The sequence below is a fragment of the Atractosteus spatula genome, chromosome 7, assembly GCF_055471065.1.
Source record: "Atractosteus spatula isolate fAtrSpa1 chromosome 7, fAtrSpa1.hap1, whole genome shotgun sequence".
In the NCBI taxonomy this organism is placed as follows: domain Eukaryota; kingdom Metazoa; phylum Chordata; class Actinopteri; order Semionotiformes; family Lepisosteidae; genus Atractosteus; species Atractosteus spatula.
In genome coordinates, this window is record NC_142712.1 from 13,300,754 (window position 1) to 13,319,153 (window position 18,400).

An 18,400-nucleotide genomic window follows, 5' to 3' on the forward strand; every position below is an offset into this window, starting at 1 on the left:
AGCAGGACAAAAAAATAAACAAACGTCCCAATGCGCATAATCTCTACGAAAACATCTTTTCCAATTCACGTGTTTCGGAAGACAGTACGATGTCGTCAGCATGGGAATCAGCACAGCCGTCTCGCCGTTCCCTGAGTTTGTTTAAATCGGTATTTCTAAAATGCACGTACCCGTGTGCTCAGCGGAGTCCGTATATTTCTGGGATATTGGGAACGATAAGAGGCTTCCCAATGATGAAAGATTGAATGGGCTTTTCCATAGTCATACCTGAGAAGTACGGTAGCTGTGTAAAATGTAGGCTTAAATGAGATGGGAAGGGAGTCCTGACTGCTTTTAACCAGTGAGGTAGCTGGGAGCTCACAAATGTCATATACACTACTCTTGACTCATTGCATCTTGACTCCAGGCTGTTTTGTGGGATACAGATTAAAAAACAAAAACAAAATGCAAGATAAAATGTGGCACTACTATGGCAATTTAAATTCCATTTGCATCAGAGTTATCCAAGAGACATGAGATCTCTGTAAATGCTGAGTGTTAATAGAATAACATCAGAAAACCTACAAAGTAACTAAATGGTTCCTCTGGCCTCCTCATTTGAGTGCAAGTAGCTAAATGAAGGGCTGCCTGTAAAACACCTTATTTCCACCAATAGAACTAAAAATCACATCAGCAAAAAGTGGCTTATGCTTTTGTCAGGTACCTCACTGATAATTGTACCCTGCTCATCAAGTAATCTTCCCTCTTAAATGTACAGTTGGTTCAAAATTCAGCAGTATCCAGGCCTACAGACTATATGAATCCATGATCCATGTGTCAAATCTAACTCACCATTCCTGCATATCGGTTTTGCCGTCAGCACAGCCACACACTTGTACTTTGTGTTTGCAGGACAAAGGGCTTTGAGACTCCCAGGACACAATTGGTTGGGAAACGGTTTAATGTCTTTTAATATTCAAAGGTTCATTTACTGTACCTAAAATGTGTTCCCTAAATATGTCAGAGGAATTAAACCTGTTTTGATTTCAAAGTGCAATTGGAGACTTCTCTCTCTGCATTAGCATTCTTATTTGTGAAAATAGCCCAGGGCTAGTTCTTATCTTAAGGCACTGAACATATTTTTTTATTGTATTAAACAGCACATCACTGACATCTTGCTGTCCTAAGGAATATATACAGTACCAGTCAAAAGTCTGAGTACACCTCCTTGAAACCAGGTTTTTCATTATTATCTGTGCTTTAAACTCTATAAACATATCTATAAACACTTAATATTTAAATTACATGATATCTGTACATATAATCTTAAGTGAACTGCATTGAAAATGTTAATTCATCATTTTCAATAAAATGAACACCCAAAGCAAGCAGATTTCAGCCTGAAGCCCAGGTTAGTCAAAAGGCAGAAATGTGTATGACATGGTGTTAGAACACTAAAAGAAGTTTAAAATTGTATTTGTTAGATGTTCTCACAGTTAACTAGTATATTATCTCATTTACCTTTTGTCATCAATTATAAGTAAACACATGAGCGTCCATGATAACAATAAATATAAGGAGCATGGGCAAAAGTTTGGAATTCCTGAATGACCATGGCAAAATTTGCTCAGTTAAGCAAGGAAAAAGTCTATAATCACTTTTGAGAAATGAAGGTAAACATGTAAGAACTTTGCAAGTGTCAGTTACTGCTGTGGCCAAGAGTATCAAACGATATGAAAAAAACGGCACTCAAGCTGGCTTGTATTTCACAGACTTGTGACTCTAACGAACGCATTCCCTGATTCCGAAGTCACCTTTGGCCTTCCTGAACTTTTTCGGTCCTCATGAGTGCCAGTTTCTTCATATAGCAGTGGAACATTAAGAAACGTGCACAAAGAATCCAGAAAAAAGTTTCTTTACTAAATTAACACTAAACCCTTTAGGATTGGGGAATTTTCCATCATGGCATAAACACTTCAGTTAAAAGCTTTTTTAAAAACAGTTTATATTGGCAAATGCATCAACATTTTTGTGCACCACACGTAAGAGGCTTTTCTAATGCAGGTCACTTATACAATATTGCTTTTTTGTGGAAATGCTCTGTGGAAGCACTTTGGAGGTGAAAATGGCTGAGCCAAGGGTTGCTCAGGTTCAGCAAACCAGATTCTTCAGTGAGGATTTTTTTTTTATGGGGAGGGAGCTTTAGTTGGGAATCTGTTACAGTCATATTTAAAACGGGTGAAACGGACTGTTAAATCACAAGACGGTGCTGAAGAACAGACAGACAAACATTTTCCAGAAGTCAAACAAGTTTAGAAACATTTCAATACTGCTGACAGGTTTAAAATGAAACAGTTCCTTAATTCTCTCAATGCGTTCGTTTCATTAAAAAAATCCTGAATGAGTAAGTCCCAAGTGGTATTGTGTACAAACAAGAAACAAAAAACCTGGAATATTGGAACCCAAACTGCTGGTAAAATTTCCATTCTTTTTAAATACAGATTTGTATATATATGTACATATATATATTCTAGTCCATTATTAAGTCCTACTTTCCCCCCAATGAGTTTGTCCAACAAGCCAAGTTGTTTGCAACACAGTCGGCGGTCTGAAGACTCCGTCCAGATACTGTGCCCAACACGTGATCTCTCTCTTGGGATCCATATCTACTCAAGTCCCAGGGTGTAGTTGATTCCCTGCACTAGGCCAATGATTACAGGTTGCCAAGCAACCAAGTAGCGTAGCCAGTCCAGCAGCTGTCCATACATGACATGAGGCCTCTCCCAGCTAGTTGTGTGCAGTTAAGGAAGTCACAATGTTCTACAACATATTAAGGATATTACAGCTCCACAAACCAAAACATTCTATCAGAATATTCAAAAATCTTAGTACCAGTAAACCCCAAAAAATCTGGTCATTTTAAACTAATCAAACAAATACTGTGGTGTTGTCTGTTTAGGATTTAAAAAAAAAACCAACAACAACAAAATAACTCTGATGGGGGGGGGAGGGGGAAGCCTACAAAATACTGTTTTACAATACCTTGTCAGGATTCAGAGTTAAAAGAAATTCTGTTGTTCATAAAAAATGGAAGTTTGACAAAATACAGAAGTGTTAGAATATCGACTGGTTGTTTTCTTCACAAAAGTGCTTAAAATACAAAATAGTGATGGGAAATTACTGAAATACCTGCACACGTTAATTGTTTTAAAAAGGTTACCTGTTGATCTTGTTCTGTGTCAGTAAGACACCCATGCATAGCAAACAACACCACACCAACAGAAAAACTCTTAGAAAGGACACATTGTGCGACATAGGAAATGACAGTCATCTGCCCTATAGTATTCACGTATTGGAGATGTAAAAAAAATTACCACCAAATTACTGACTATGTTCACCACTGTGGAGAAAGCACATATATTTGTAAGCGAGGTATTACAATGTCAATCAAATTTAAAGGACTCGAGTGTCAATTACTAGGTGGTGTTCCAAAAGTAACAAGTCAGAACTAAGGTACCCCACTTTATTGGAATTGTTTTTAACAAATTACCACAACATTTCACACACCAACTATAAAAAATTCAGGTTGTTTAAACCGAACAGTATACACATAAAATCATACAGAAACTTGCATGAAAAATAGCTAAGCTCTTTTTTGAACCACACATGAGTCAGCTTTTCCTCACCAAGTGATACAAGTGTTCTGGGGTGTGCATGGGTGCAGGTGTCTGTATCTTCTGACCACATACTGTATAGCTTACATCACCTGTTGTGAAAATTCTCACGAGTATCAGCTTAACAGCCAGAGGAGTTTATAACGGTCCACAAAAAGCATGGCCCTTTTGCTTTCAAAATTAACCTTCAATACTATTACAAAACTGTCTAGTCCAGAGTCCTCAAACCATTTTACAACAGCTTGAACAAGATCGCATAATACAATGACAGACTGGCATTTCTCCTAAATTAGAATTAGTCAGCTACATTTTTTCTAAAACAAAAGCGATGTAAAATCATGGCATATAATGTACTTCAAAAAACAGTGGGAGTGGAGAAACTATTCTAGGCGTGGAGAAACTATTAAGGCCAAAAAGAATTTGTTTAATCTTATATTTTATCCAATAACCCAGGATACTGCTAAACTGCAAGGCAAGAAGGAAGCACTTGTAAATCAAATCTTGCATATGTCACTAGAGAACCAAAACTTTAAAGAATCCATTGTCAAGTAAGTCAAACTTACTTTTAAACAAATTAAACAAACGTAATTTAAAACAAATCAATCATGTCATGTTGTTAATGCAATTTATAGAAAAGTTTAATTATAAATCCTAGTTAGGACACAAGGTTCAGATAAAGTGTAATTATTGCAAATAATTACTAGTTTCTATTCTGGATAAATGGTCTCGTATCAGGAACAGCATCAGATACATATTACTCAGCAGCTATGTCCTCACCGGCTGTAAGGTACAAAGCTGACATATGAATGTTTGAATGTTTTGCAATGTGCTTCTCCTCTCTGATGCTTATTTTAAGACTTATTTTTCCTCAGAGGTCTGCCATGTTTTGCAACCCAAGCCTTTTTTTCATAATTTTTATTTTTCCCCAAGGACAACAAAATACAAATTATAATTTCCCTACAGCTTTGTAACCAGATGACAATCCAATAAGAAAAGCAGAGTTAAGATATCAATAAGCTAAATTTCCAAGATTTTGTTAAAAATTCTTAGGGCAAGCTCTGCTGAAATGACTACAGAGCTAGCAAAAGCAAATTAAGATGTGCTTTTACTTGTTTTCAGACTCATTTTGTTCTGTATAATAAACCAATCATATAAAACAAGTGGAATATGTATACACTGTAGTTTACCTATAGAATAATCTACATTGCACTGTGGTTGACTAACTGTTCAAACCTTGGCTCCTAATAAAAACATACATAAAAAAATATTTCTGTAGTATAGATATGTTAAGAGTAAGGCTATTGATATAAATATTAGCTTACTTCAAACTATGACCTTATATTAATCACATGAGTTCACATGACCAACTACTTAAAGTCAGTTCAGGTCTATATGTGGTTAAGAATATGACTCTACACAAACAGCATAAAAAAATTCCACAGACCTTTAAATGTCACGTGATAAAACTGGTAAGATGATCATATAAAATACTAAATAAGAACACACAGATGTGGGCTGAGCAATGCCCTCAAGTGCCCATATTTTAGACATGCAGACTGCAGGTTTGCAGTATGTAAATGGAGTAAAATGCTGCCATACAGTCTACAAATATCAATGCTAAAATTATCATTTAAAATCTGCTGGAAACCAGCCCACGTAAGAACTCATGTGGCCCTTTTTTATAAACGGACAACGTCCTCACTGGCCTCACAAAGAGGAAGTTAAATTCATAGCTTCACAAGAATTGAAGCTCATTGTATGTAATTTGTACTTCTTTATGAAGTAAAAAAAAAGTTTTAATTGAGTTGGATTTCTTCAAATGAAACTCGCTCAATTCCCTAAAGAAATCCAGCTAAAGTCCATGTTTCGTTAAATTTTGCAGCTCCCCAGCTTGTCTGCTCAATTTTCAAGCTTATTTATCCTCCAGGAATCCTGACTGTCGTGTCTATCAGACAGTGGGCCTCAATGCCACACTCCAGGTGTTCAGAAGGCTTGAACAAATTAAACGTCCATGTGTTAACTCCACATTGCACTGGACCTGCACCAGCGGAGGAGCTTGACGACAAACAATAATCCAAAGGATACGGATTGCTGAACATCCTCTTGAGGTCCACCTTCTCCTTGCAGTACGGGCAGGTCTGCTTCTTTCCCACAATACACCAGCCTCGTATACAGAACTCATGGAATCTAAAGAGAGAGGGGTTAAGGTGGTGTAACAAAAGATGGCAAAGGTCTACACAGATTGCCAAGTACTGACTTGGAGAAATCTTAAGCTCATCACATTCCAGACAGAATGAATGTTCTTAAACACCTCATGGCTGTAACTTCAACACCCAATCACTTGGTGCAGTTCTGTCTCCAAAGCCAAATTATGGTTATTTTATCACTTGACATGATTGATATTGACCATCTGAAGCACTGCAGCATAGGGGATTAGCAAGAGGATATTTTATATCAGAATTATTCATTGTTAAAAACAGGAGACAATTAGAAACTATATGTAAACATACACCTAACACTAAGAACATGACCCTTTACACAAAAGGTGAGAGTTTGGAACAAGATAAACCTGTCATATTGTTTAAACTGGCACCGTGGCTTTTTTCAGGAAACTACTGGTTGAAAACTAACCAGAAGGAGAGTTTAGTAGTGGCCTCCTGTTGTTTGTAGTGTTAATAATATATAAAACCAGCAAGCATCCTAATGTTAATGGTATTTTGAATATGCATATGAAGCATACACAAGCCATTTAAGATTCATGACATATGAAACACTGTCATTTTTTACTTGTATTTAATAAAAATATCCTTTAGACAATTTATTCAATCTTTTTTATAACACCTAATCAGCCATATTTAATATAATCGGAACTAATTTGAAGCAATCACCCAAAACCACAGCTTAATTTCTACGAAGACGTTTTAGCATTATCAGTAAGTTGGAGGCAGAAATGAACTCAAACTAGTTAAAAAGCAAGCAAAAAAATGCCAAATTACAGAGATTGAGGCAGACGGACTTTAGTCACATCCTGCTTGTTACCCAAGATGTGATTCTGCAATAGAACACCGATATAGCTCTTGGAAATTCATATTCAGAATTAAACATAGACTCAGTTTACTTTAAGCTGCATTATTCATTATAGAACGTAAGGAGAACTTAACATGAAGAAGGTAAGAAATTATCTGAATAAGAATTAACCAACTGAAGAAAAATCTTTGCTATAAATTACAAATTATCTCTAAAGAAGAAAAAGCATTCTGAAGATTATTGAAACCATCCTGCGATATACAGCACTTGGTTTTGAAACTGAAATCCTCATTGCTGGGTCTCCTATTTGGAATCGGAGGAAAAGAGCTCAAATCACTCTCCACTAGGCACCACATCATTGCCTGTGATGTTACCCTAATCCTTGTCCATGTGTTTTTTTTTTAAACTATTTTCATTTCTGTGGAGGGTGATCTGCTTTGTATTCTAAGGATACAGAATGAAGGTCATAAGGTCAGTTTCACAGATTTCTGAGGGAATGACATTGATAAAACAAGGTTATATATAAATGTTTCAAAAGGTTAAGAATAAACAGTTCTCTCTAGGGTTCCTCCCAAAGTTCAACCAAAACCACACAAAGGAAAGTAGGAAGTATGTATGTTCTGATTTTTACATCAGAATTATTTGACTTCTATGAAACGCATGAAGCTTTACTTAGAAACCACATCATGGAGAAGGGAGTTTCATACTATGTTACACAAGACAGAAGCATACACTTTTAGAGTTCTGCCTCAGGATACAATACGTTGTGCAATAATAGTTTACATCATTGGTATGGAGCAGCAAGGTTCATTACACTGAAGAAAAATGTTACAAAAATTTCGAATACTCTTTTTGTTGTCTTGAACAAACAATAACGCATGCTCCGTTTATTCCGGCGTGTAGGAATGTGTCTGAGAGGGGCCTCTCTGAAAAGCAGCATGTCTGACTCTAAAACAAACCAGGATCAGATCCAATTCATAAATCAGGCTCCCTCTTGACATATGCAGTGATGAAGGGCCCAACACTCAGAGCTTCTTTCTCTGTAAGCCCAAGTAGGCAAGGAGGAGGGGACCATCAAGGCAGAGCTCTAGCTGGAGGTATCCTGTCAATCAAGCACGATCAACCAATGAGGAACCTGCTAGGGCAAAGACACTACACCTGATGACGTTACAACCCTACTCGCTGGACTTAAAAGGTCCTGTCCAACAATGTAACCTTGCTAATTCTTGGCTCTTAACTCAAGCTGCCAACCTGACACTAACTAGCCGTGTCACTCGACCAGCTTCAAGAAACAGAGCAACCAAAACAAGAGAAATCTTGCCAATGGCCAGCCAATTGTGATCTCGGCACATAAGCAAAATGAATACAGTTGGACTTTTCCTGGCAAGCCTAATTATAGCTATATCACCTTGCAACTCACAACTGGCAACCCAGTGGGGCTCAGCAGGTGTGGGCTTGGTCAGTACCAGCATGGCAGACCTCCTGGGAAAGCTAAAGTTGCTACTAAAAGACATGTAAGTGGGACCAGGAGGGGGCTCTGTGTGGGTCCTAGTGTCCCACTTTAGTGATGGCACCATGAGACTTGACCTGAGGTCCCAACTTGCTTTGGTCAGCAAAAATCCCAGAACGTTTCTCGAAAGGGGTAGAGGTGTTACCCCAGTGTCTTGACCAAATTTCCCCCGGCCTTTACCAATTCTCCTAATAATCCCAATCTAGGAACTGGCTTCATCACTCTTCTCTCCTCCCCACTGACAGCTGGTGTGTGGTGAGCACACTGGTGCATTATGGCTGCCGTCACATCATCCAGGTGGATGCTGCACATTGGTGGTGGTGGAGGGGAGTCCCCATTACCTGTAAAGCACTTTCAGTGGAGTGTCTAGAAAAGCGCTATATAAGTGTAAGTCATTCATTTAATTAATAAAAAATTCAGTAGCAGTGCTACACCCCAGAGCAAGCAGAATTTCTCCCCACTTCCGCCTGGAGCAGAAACAAAGTCAGACTTTGTGCACAAACTGGTGGAAAGCCACTTAAGATCAAAGTGGAATTCTTTGTGCTCAAGGGCAGCCAACATTCAGCACTGGGTTAACAAAACTTGTCTTTCTTTCTGAAAGCTGAGAGGACGGAGGCTGGGGTTGAGCCAGAGGAAAAAGCCTGGGCATAGCTGCAATGAATCGAGTCAGCGCTCTCTCTCTCTCTGTGGGACTGCATATCAAATAGCCTGGCCAGTGGAACTCTCATTCCAAACACTGTTGATTAAATTACTGTCATGAGCTAAACCAAAGATGCACTGTCTTTGAGAACATACACATTTGAATCTGAGACCATTTTAACTTACAAGGTGTCATAATGTATTTAAACCTTCACATTACTTATGAATTTGGAATCCCCGAGTGAACGATCAGCCCTTTATCTCCAGGCAGATTGATTCAAATATTACTTTTTGTTGCCTTTTTGTTTTGCCGTTGTAATAATAAAATTGCACATGGCATGCTCTAAATTGGTGTGCAGATTTTGTCCGATTGACTCCAAGTAGCCATTAAAGTTCTCTCGCAATTTACTAATTTTAATTTCTAAATGTTCCAGTACATTAACACCATCATGCATCTTTCCCAACAGATCTACACACCTTTTTGCCCCTGTACAGGCATGGATATTCTGCATTAAAATTCTATGTTTAGATCACCAAAATTAATTCCCTCAGGAATTTTAATTTCAACCAAATTGTTTTTGCAAACCTATTCAGACCAATTCAGCCTGCTTTTACAGTCAGAACTGCAAGGCTTTCCTGCAGTTCATAGAATGGATGGTTCAGCAAGTTGTTTTAAAATGTCAGCTACCTTTTCAAACACAGAGGGATTTTCCCTTCTAACATTTAAAAGTCAGTTTTGCCCCATGTCTGTCCTCATTATTTGATTAAGAATACAAGTTACTAGTTAAGCAAAAGACGGAAATGGAAACTGTTTGGGAAATTACGAATTTAAAAATATATGCTTTACAGGTATTTTAGCTACGTCATTATACACGACTGTGATTGCGGTACACTCACACGTTTCATTTTGTTCCTTGTGTGCACAGCTCTGCGTAAAAGCAGTGTTGCAAAAATTACCGTCAGCATTTAAGTATAGACGGAAATGTGAGCACGATAAACTTGCGGAAGAAGGTCTATTTATTTCAGATCTCTGATGCAACTGTTTTACTGGCAAACTTACAGTCTTATCAATAAGATAATTTATTTTGGGGATAAGACACCTTCATATCTGCCAGGAAGAGTCTAAAGGAGTGCGATAGAAAAAATTTTCTTTTTGCTTTTTGGACACCAGGCTGCTTTCCAATAATAAATCTCAGAGAGGTATATGAAGGAAATACTAAACATTCTTCTCACCAGTATAGGAGCCGCTTAATAGCTTCCAAACATCTCATTACTAGACTAAGAGTGACAAGGAAATCGGTAATAGATCAATACTAAGGATTTTCTATACTGAAAATCCCAACATAGCTCTAAAACAACTGATGTTAGAACATACGAAAGGTTACAAATGAGAATAGATCATTCTGCTCATTTAGAGAATTTGCTTGCTCGTAGCTAGTTAATCTAATTTCTAAAGTAAGCCAGGGTATCAGCTTTGACGACAGCTTGTTCCACACTCCCACCACTCTTGGGGTAAGAAAGGGTTTCTAATTCTCAATTGTTAATACACTTCCAAGCAGATGGCCTGGGTTTTTGATTCGCCGTGGATTCTGAAGACGTCCTCTGTAGTGACTCTGTCAGTGCCATGCAGGATTGTAAATACTCAGATCATATCCCCTCCTAGCCATCTCTGGTCAAGTAGCGTTATTTTTGTAGTCCAATGACCAAAACTGTACACTATTCAAGATGAAGTCGCACTTGATCATCGAACAATTTAAACATTCCTCCATTTAAATTCTAGCATTTTTAAAGATACTGCCTAATACTGTTGCCATTTTATTTTGTTTTGTTTTATTTCGCTTCCCCATATCGAGAAGATGAAAGTGCTTAGGTAGCTTATTCAAGTTTGTTTCCCCATCTTATATTTAGTTAATTTACCACCAAGCTCAATCTGCCTGGAAGCCTGTGTCATGTCTGGCTGCAAAGCATCCCACAACTGATAGCTTGAGGACCTGGATGTTCCCATTATCAGTTTACACAGAGGACCAGGGCAAAGCCAAGGAAAGGATACACATGGTTGCAGGATAGTCTGTAGGTATTCTCGATGATTCCCTCCTCGCTTACATCCACCAGGATCTGTTGTCCACACACTGCGCAGATATTATCAGACAGGTGCTTGGTGGGCATTCCTGAAGCACTGTAATACTGAGACCCAAAGACACACAGCGTTACGGAAAATGACTGGTGAAGCCACCTAATATACTAAAGCTAATTAGGTTTTGGCTTATTGGTCAACCTAAAATTTTACAATTTTAGTTTAAAATATTGACAGCTATCTTAAGCTTTAAATTATACTCCATTAGGATTGATTTATTACTTATGACAAGCCTAGAAATTCTGTGAGTACTGAATTATTTAGAAAAGAATGACTTGTGTAGAGGCATCTGTTCAGGCATGATAAAAAAAAAGGCTTGACTATTGTGAAAATACCCAGTGTAAACTGAATTCACTGAAAGTTTCCCCATTCGTATCATCACTACAGCACGGATGAGATATTGTAAGAGTTAAGAGGTTTTAAAGTTAAAGAACATAATTACAATTTTCGGTTGCAGCTCTCTTGGCTTAAACAGTAGATTCTCAGCCATTAAACTAGTTGACATGTTGTAAGGGGGAGGTGGCGTAGGGACTTCGTCTGCCTCCATCTCTTTACATCTCAAATGTCGCTCACCAGTGCGACTTCCTTACCCCTACTGTGGACGCCATGAAGTCTGCACACATTTCAGCAAAGTCACGGCCCAGAACGCCATAATAGAGGCCATAGAAGAGGAGGGACACACCAAAGTCCATAGCGTCTTCAGGCTTTATTCTGTGGGGGAAAAATGTTTGAACTTGTTTATTACACCACTATAAAAAAACAATCCCACATTCCTTGTTAAAATTAACAATTTAATTGAAAAAGAGGTGGCTTTGCTTCTTCAATTAAATGCTGACCATGAAAAAAAACATGGTGTCACCTACCTGAATATTAAGTTTATGCCAAACAAGGTAAACATGACAGCAGCATATCCCACAATCCCAATCGTGTAGCTTAATTTGTAGAGCAACAGGAACCATTTGTAAACCAACCTATTCGGAGAAGAGAGAAGTTACATTGTTACACTGGCCTCTACTGAACAGGTGGGAGGCCTAGCATATCATTAAGAAGATGTTTAGTATTTTTAAAAACATTTTTAACACCTAACATTTTGTCTACTGTCTCCCATTTAAATCCCATTTAAAACTTTGGAGCCATCATACATGGTACAATTCTGCTTCATAAAAGGTAGAAACAAGTTTAAACCCAGACTTCTTGATCGTGGAAAAGTAACGTCCTCTCAGCAGTTCGTAAGTAATGGCGATACCCCCCGGAGGCGTCTTTTTACCTGGGAGTTGTGCAGTTGAGTGGCTTACGCGTCGCTCTGAAGGTAACCAAGGCTGTGACCGCCGAGAAGACGAACCAGGTCACCAGGAACCTCCACCAGTGCAGCTTGGTGGTGAAGTACAGGGGTACCACCCACATCTGGAACAGGGTCACCAGCTGTACCAGGGCAAGACAACGGGGCAGACAGCTAGTATCAAAGAAAGACTATGAGCATACCGATACGGTACGTACCGCCTGACTAAAGAACCATGGTATACCGGTTTTACCGCGCATCTTTACTGAACAGGGCTGACAGTACTGAAGAAAGACTTTGTGCTCTCAGTGTGTATATACACACACACACATCTGGAACAGGGTCAAGAGCTGTATCAGGGTAAGGACAGCTCTTTCCACAGTGCAACACTGAACAGGGCTGACAGCTAGTACTGAAGAAAAACTATGGGCTCACAGTGTGTATACGTACACCCACGTCTGTCACGGGGTCACCAGCTGTATGAGGATAAGGAAAAGCCGTTAGCACAGGGAAACACTGAACAGGGCTGACAAATACTACTGACAAAAGACTATGGGCTCACAGTGTGTATATACACACACAAACATGGCACAGGTTCACCAGTTGTATCAGGATAAGGACAGCTCTAAAAACAGGACAACACTGAACAGGGCTGACAGTACTTAGAAACCTGAAGAAACACAATATGATCTTGAAGTGTGTACACATGCTTTATTTCTTGTTTAGAGGCTAATATTTTTTGCATCAACAAATATCAGCCAGTAAATAGAACTGTTTTCGAGTTTTCATTACACTTACCTTTATCAAAAGTTACTCATTAATCCCTCAGAGGTTGGTTGAGAGGTATTAAATTATGCAGCTAATTAAAAAAATGGACAAAATATGTAACTGATTACATACTGTAGGAGGACACTAGGCTCTCCGGGGATTGAGTTTAACACTCCTGTTCTACATACTATAAGGAAGCATTCATAAAACAAAGCTAAACGACAGAAATAATAATAATGACTCGCCCGATAGAGTTTCTTAATTTTCAACATATGTTTCCTTATCTAACATTTAAGTCCTTTTATTCAAATTGTGAATACTAGTAGACCTTTAAAAAGTTTTCCAGCATTCTACCAAGACTGTTACTCAGAAGGTACTGCATATATTTTGTGTGTGATCAAATGAAAAAAAAAATACATTTACGTGTAACAGACTTGACGTTTCCGGAAATATCGTTATATGTTTGTGAATATTAACGTTTTAGTGGTGTAAAATAAGCTTCCCTAAAAAAATTATAGAAAATTAAACTTGTTCAATTACAGGTTTTTGATGTAGACGTTCAACTTCGATTTCAGTTTAACAAGTTCACAGAGTTTACGTGACTCTACTGTACAGGACGTTGAATTTGACCCCCTCTAGTGGCACAACTTGAAACTGCAGCAGCTATGGAATGTTCTTTTGAATGAATTTTTTTTGCAGTCAGATGTGCTATTTATTCTGCTGAAACAAGTCAGCATTTATTATGCTGCCTTGTTCCACCGACTTGGCTTTGTCTCACAATAGCTAACCTGAAAAGGGCACAACAGCGCTTGCACTTCCTGCAGTGCTTAAAGAAATGCAGTATGGGGAAGCAGCTCCTCATGAACCTTTACCGCAGCAGCATAGAAAGCGTCCTCACTAGTGGCATCACTGTGCAGTACAGTAATTTTACCATGCATGACAGAGACGCACTACAAAGGCTTGTGGCAACGGCACAGGGGATTATAGATTGTGATTTACCATCAATCAGTGAGATCCACACCATCTGCTGTCACAATAAAACCCAATCCATCATTCAGGATCCCTGATTTTCACTGTTAAAGCAAGGACCACTAGACTCAAGTACAGCTTCTATCCCACTGTAGTGCACATCCTCAACAGCTAACTGCAGTGCCTTAATACACATCTGCACTATACACTTTTTAGATGGTCAACCATTTTTTTTGATCTCTCTACTACATATTTATTATTCCACAACATATTTCTTGTTCCTGCTGTCTACATTGTGTGGTGTTGTCTGTTGTACTGTGTATGTCCCGAGCGATCAGCGCTATTTCCAATGTACGTGTACATATGGCAATAAACTACTCTACTCTCTACTTGTTCAATTATTTTCCCTTGCTTTTAAAAAAAAAATTGCACGCTGAATAAACAGCATAAAGAAACCCTTGTTTAACCCCAATCTTGGACCTTCATTGCCTGGCCTAATCAGTCTGTCAGTCCAGCGCCCACTATCCAAGATTGCTCTATGGTCCTGGTGTTCTGCTGTGAAAGGGGTCCACCATGTTGGGAGCCGAAGTATGAGAAAGGGCGCTCACATTGTAAGACCTGGGGTGCCTCTGCTTCCACTGCACCAGTAGCAGCTGGGCGATGACCAGGGTGACGATGAGAATGAGGACCATCTCCGCGTGCATGGCCTCATGTCCGCGGTGCTTGGCGTGCATCCTGGCATGCTCCAATCTGTAACACACACACACACACCCATGTCAACATGTGGAGCAGAGAAAAAGAGACTTCAGCACACATGTTGCAGAGCCCACACAATACTTCCATCAAACTATTTTTAACAGACTCCTGTCATTCTGGGGCTTGGCTAAAATAGGGATAGTTCAGCTACACTCCTGTGTGCCTGAGCAAAATAATCTGCTTTTCTTGCAGAAAGAATTCCTGTCCTCCAGGAAACAACACTACACTGGCACACAAAGCTGCTTTCAGAAATACATCCATCCAAGCATTCATTACAAGAACGCCAGTTAATCGTTAGGGGCATCTTCTTCAGAAGCAGACAGATCAAGGAGGGACTCTATCCTGGACAGGATGCCAGTCCCTCACAGGGCACACATATGTATGTGCACAATCTTTAATGCTGCAAATTTCAGAGTGACTAACAGAAAGAAAATGCTACAAGAAAACAAAATCAAGAATTTAATAAAGAACAGCATTCTTTAATGATACGTCAAACTATTTCTGCTCAGTTTTCCAAGCAAAAAATGACAGCTTACTTCCCATTTTCCTGTCAAATATGATGCATTTTTTTTACAGGTACACCTGCATAAATGATCACACTCTAAGAACTGAAGATGTAAATCTCACACCCATTTAAGTGTATGCTAAGTGCATAAATCTTGACGAAAATGTTTTTAGAAAGTAAGCCTCTTAAGTGCAGAAATAATAATAATGACTCACCTCCATTTCTCCTCTGGCGACAGCTGTGACATATCAACCTGGAAATGGAAGGTGTAATCGGGGAAATAATTAGAAATCAACAAATGTAGTCGCACACAGTGACCTACACACAAATTAATTAACGAAGAAGTCCGCCATTGGTAAACAACCTAAATACTTGCACTGCACAGCTAAACAGAAGCGAACTGAAGTGAAAGACAGAAGCAAGACATCAGAATAAGAAGGAAACCATTTCACAAAGGCCTTCAGTGCCTTATCTACACAATGCAAGGGTGTCAATTTAAATTATATACAACACTGCACCTTGGAAGTATAAAGTTAGGTATTAATTCAGAAAAAAACAGACTTACTATTCTAACAGATTGTGATATACAATAGGATACCTTTATTTGCCCTCACTACTACAGGGCTGGGTTTGTGCACAAATTGTCTCATTCAAAACTACTCTCTAAGACCAGGATTTCCACAGTTCCATTGCATAACAGTTTTAGCTCATCAGCTCATCCAGGAATCGGCAACCAGTAGGCTCTTTTTTCTCAAAGCTAGGTGTTGGATATTCTCCCCCAGTTGGAAACGTTGGTGCTGATGATTCTGAATTGTGGGATTCTGTCACAGTTGTTCCATAAAGCCTGGACAAGCAAATGCCTGTTCACTGGTCTCTGTGCCCTAGATGTCACATGTCATTCCAGATTACCCACTAAAAGTGCAAAAGGTTCTCGTTCCTGCTGAGGAGTGCATCCTCTGCATAACAGATTTTAATTAAGAAAGCCAACATTACAGTAGCAACCTGGGGTTGTGCGCTGATTAATGTATAGTGTAATCATGCGGTCTTGGTCATCATCAGTCATTAGAAGTGGAGTTTGGAGCAACAAGTCACTCAGCGAACTGCACACTCGCACCTCCCTATCGATTGGTCTGTCACACACAACAATCAGCATATCGTTCTGCACATCAGTGTCGTGCTCTCTGACATCCAGCAGGGTAGTGGTCAACACAGAAACTTGACAGCTAAAGTCCACGAGTCTACTGCTGGCGAGTCTGCCTGAAGCATTGCTCCAACATACTGATAACAAGAAGGCACTAAGAAGTGGGGCGATGCTGGTTCATTTCAGTTTTTCCCCAAGATTGACATTTCACAGTGTAATTCACATCATCGTGCCCTATCACCTCTCACACGAACAAGGGGAGTTAAACAACCAATCGTGAAAGATCAACTGATCAACATGAAGTGGAGAACACTTATTCAGTGTTCGTCATCTGTACGCTTTTATCTAAAACCGTGCATCAGAGTGAACGGTTTCTTTTGACGATCTGTATAGTTTGACTAAAGGTTTAACAATTTTAATTAAGGATCAGCTCAGCTGGAATGAGAACTCGAAGACGCAGGGTACTCCAGGATGCAGACTGGGAAACAACGGACCAGATAACGCACCTTTTTCAGTTCCACAGTGTGCGATCATAATAAACCGTGTCCTTTCACAGGACAAAACCTCAAAACGTCCCCGCCCCCTAAACGAAATGAACCGTGTCGCAGCCCATTCTCTCTCAGAGTTTCTCCTGTTAGCTGCCCAACAGTTTTCATTAGGCAAAACCACGTGACGACGAGCAGGTTTCAACCGAGCGTGTACGTCCCTCTGTTCCAACAAAGCGATGACATATGGTCCCCTCTGGGCGCCTCCTTTAAAGGCGAACGTTTCTGGCAAATAAATGTAAATTAACCCACCTTTGCATTTCTTTCTCTCTTCAATGTGAAGAGTACAAAGCAATTGAAACGAGCTTAAGTCTAACCTAAAGTAACCTTTGCACCAGCTGCCACATCATCTAGGTGGATGAATGCACACGTCTGAAAACAAAAATGCAGTTCTATATGCCAGCCGGGCCAAAGCATCAGTTCAGCATCGGGGACATATTCATACACATAGCTAAATAAATCAACACGATCCTAAAACAAAAAATGTTCAGAAACACCCAGTACAAAGGTGTGTTGAGACAGATAACAGCACTTAAAACAAAATGGACTTCTGTAAACCTTGAGAATAAAACTATTACTAATCTGGGGCGGGTTAAAAACACACATCACTAATCTATTCGATTCCCGACTTTAGTGTCATCAGGAGAATTTTTCACGGAGTGAAGGCATACCTGTGTTCTCCAGCTTAGTCCAACCTTCCTGATCAGATCAGATATACAAGATATTCGACCAGCATCCAGACCGGTTTATGCTGCTATTTCTAACCTTGATGCCGCATGCAAATCGCTAAAATGCAGTCTAGTTACAAAATTTTAATGGTTTGATTTGGGGGTTTCGTGCCTTGTTATCACTAATGAATCGCATCTGGCCTCCACCGACTAGATAACAAAACCAAGGTTTACTATCAGAAAACTAAAACATTGTGATACCCCAGCCAGAAAAGAAGTGCAACGAAGACAGAGACAAGGACTTAAGTTCTCTTCCGTTTTTTTAAAGACATGAATTCGTGTTGATAATCACACTGATTCAGGGTGCTGAAGGCAACTTCTGTCCTACACGCTTCCAAGTCATGAAACTCGAGCTAAAAACGCAAACTGGGAAGGTAACGGAGCGATCGTCCACGACCCCTAATCCGCCTGGGTGTAACAATTAGGATCCCCTGACCTGTGGTTCATCGTGGTCACCGTGATCGTGCTCAACTCCATCAACCTCCACCTCAAACACCCCCGCCATCTTCGGGAGCACCAGCGGCGAGTAGCTTTAGCCGGCACCTTCCGGGTTGGGAAGGGCGACGGCCAATCACAGGGCTGGACTGAATCCCTATTCCTTCTCAGGCTGCAGCCCGTCAGCCAATCACATCCGGGAAAAGGCTGGAGAAGGAGTGTTGTAGTAGGTGTAGATTGGGGGGTGGGAATTGGATTGCGGATCGCATCACGTTAAGAAAAGGAAAAGACTGCAATTTATTGTATCACGT

At 39.7% G+C, this 18,400-nt stretch overlaps 1 protein-coding gene across 1 annotated transcript; it reads right to left on the reverse strand.

Moving 5' to 3' along the window:
- Positions 1-1,878: 1,878 nt before the first annotated feature.
- Positions 1,879-18,222, reverse strand: LOC148830513 (E3 ubiquitin ligase RNF121). Its single transcript, XM_088920959.1, has 9 exons — positions 18,091-18,222; positions 15,456-15,493; positions 14,588-14,729; positions 12,231-12,385; positions 11,827-11,934; positions 11,554-11,674; positions 10,880-11,013; positions 5,739-5,840; positions 1,879-2,766 (listed from the first exon to the last, which is right to left on the reverse strand). Exons 1-9 carry the CDS (start codon positions 18,157-18,159, stop codon positions 2,646-2,648), a joined length of 990 nt encoding a protein of 329 aa, XP_088777085.1. The 5' UTR covers positions 18,160-18,222; the 3' UTR covers positions 1,879-2,645.
- Between the last annotated feature and the right edge of the window lie 178 nt (positions 18,223-18,400).

What these genes read in the sequence shown, in the direction of transcription:
- LOC148830513 (XM_088920959.1), bottom strand. Translation starts at nt 18,159, where the DNA reads ATGGCGGGGGTGTTTGAGGTGGAGGTTGATGGAGTTGAGCACGATCAC. An exon ending in GGCACCCCAGGTCTTACAAT is followed by an intron (nt 12,386 to 14,587) that starts GTGAGCGCCCTT and finishes GCCCTGGTACAG; the next exon opens with CTGGTGACCCTGTTCCAGAT. An exon ending in GGCATAAACTTAATATTCAG is followed by an intron (nt 11,675 to 11,826) that starts GTAGGTGACACC and finishes TTTCCCCCACAG; the next exon opens with AATAAAGCCTGAAGACGCTA.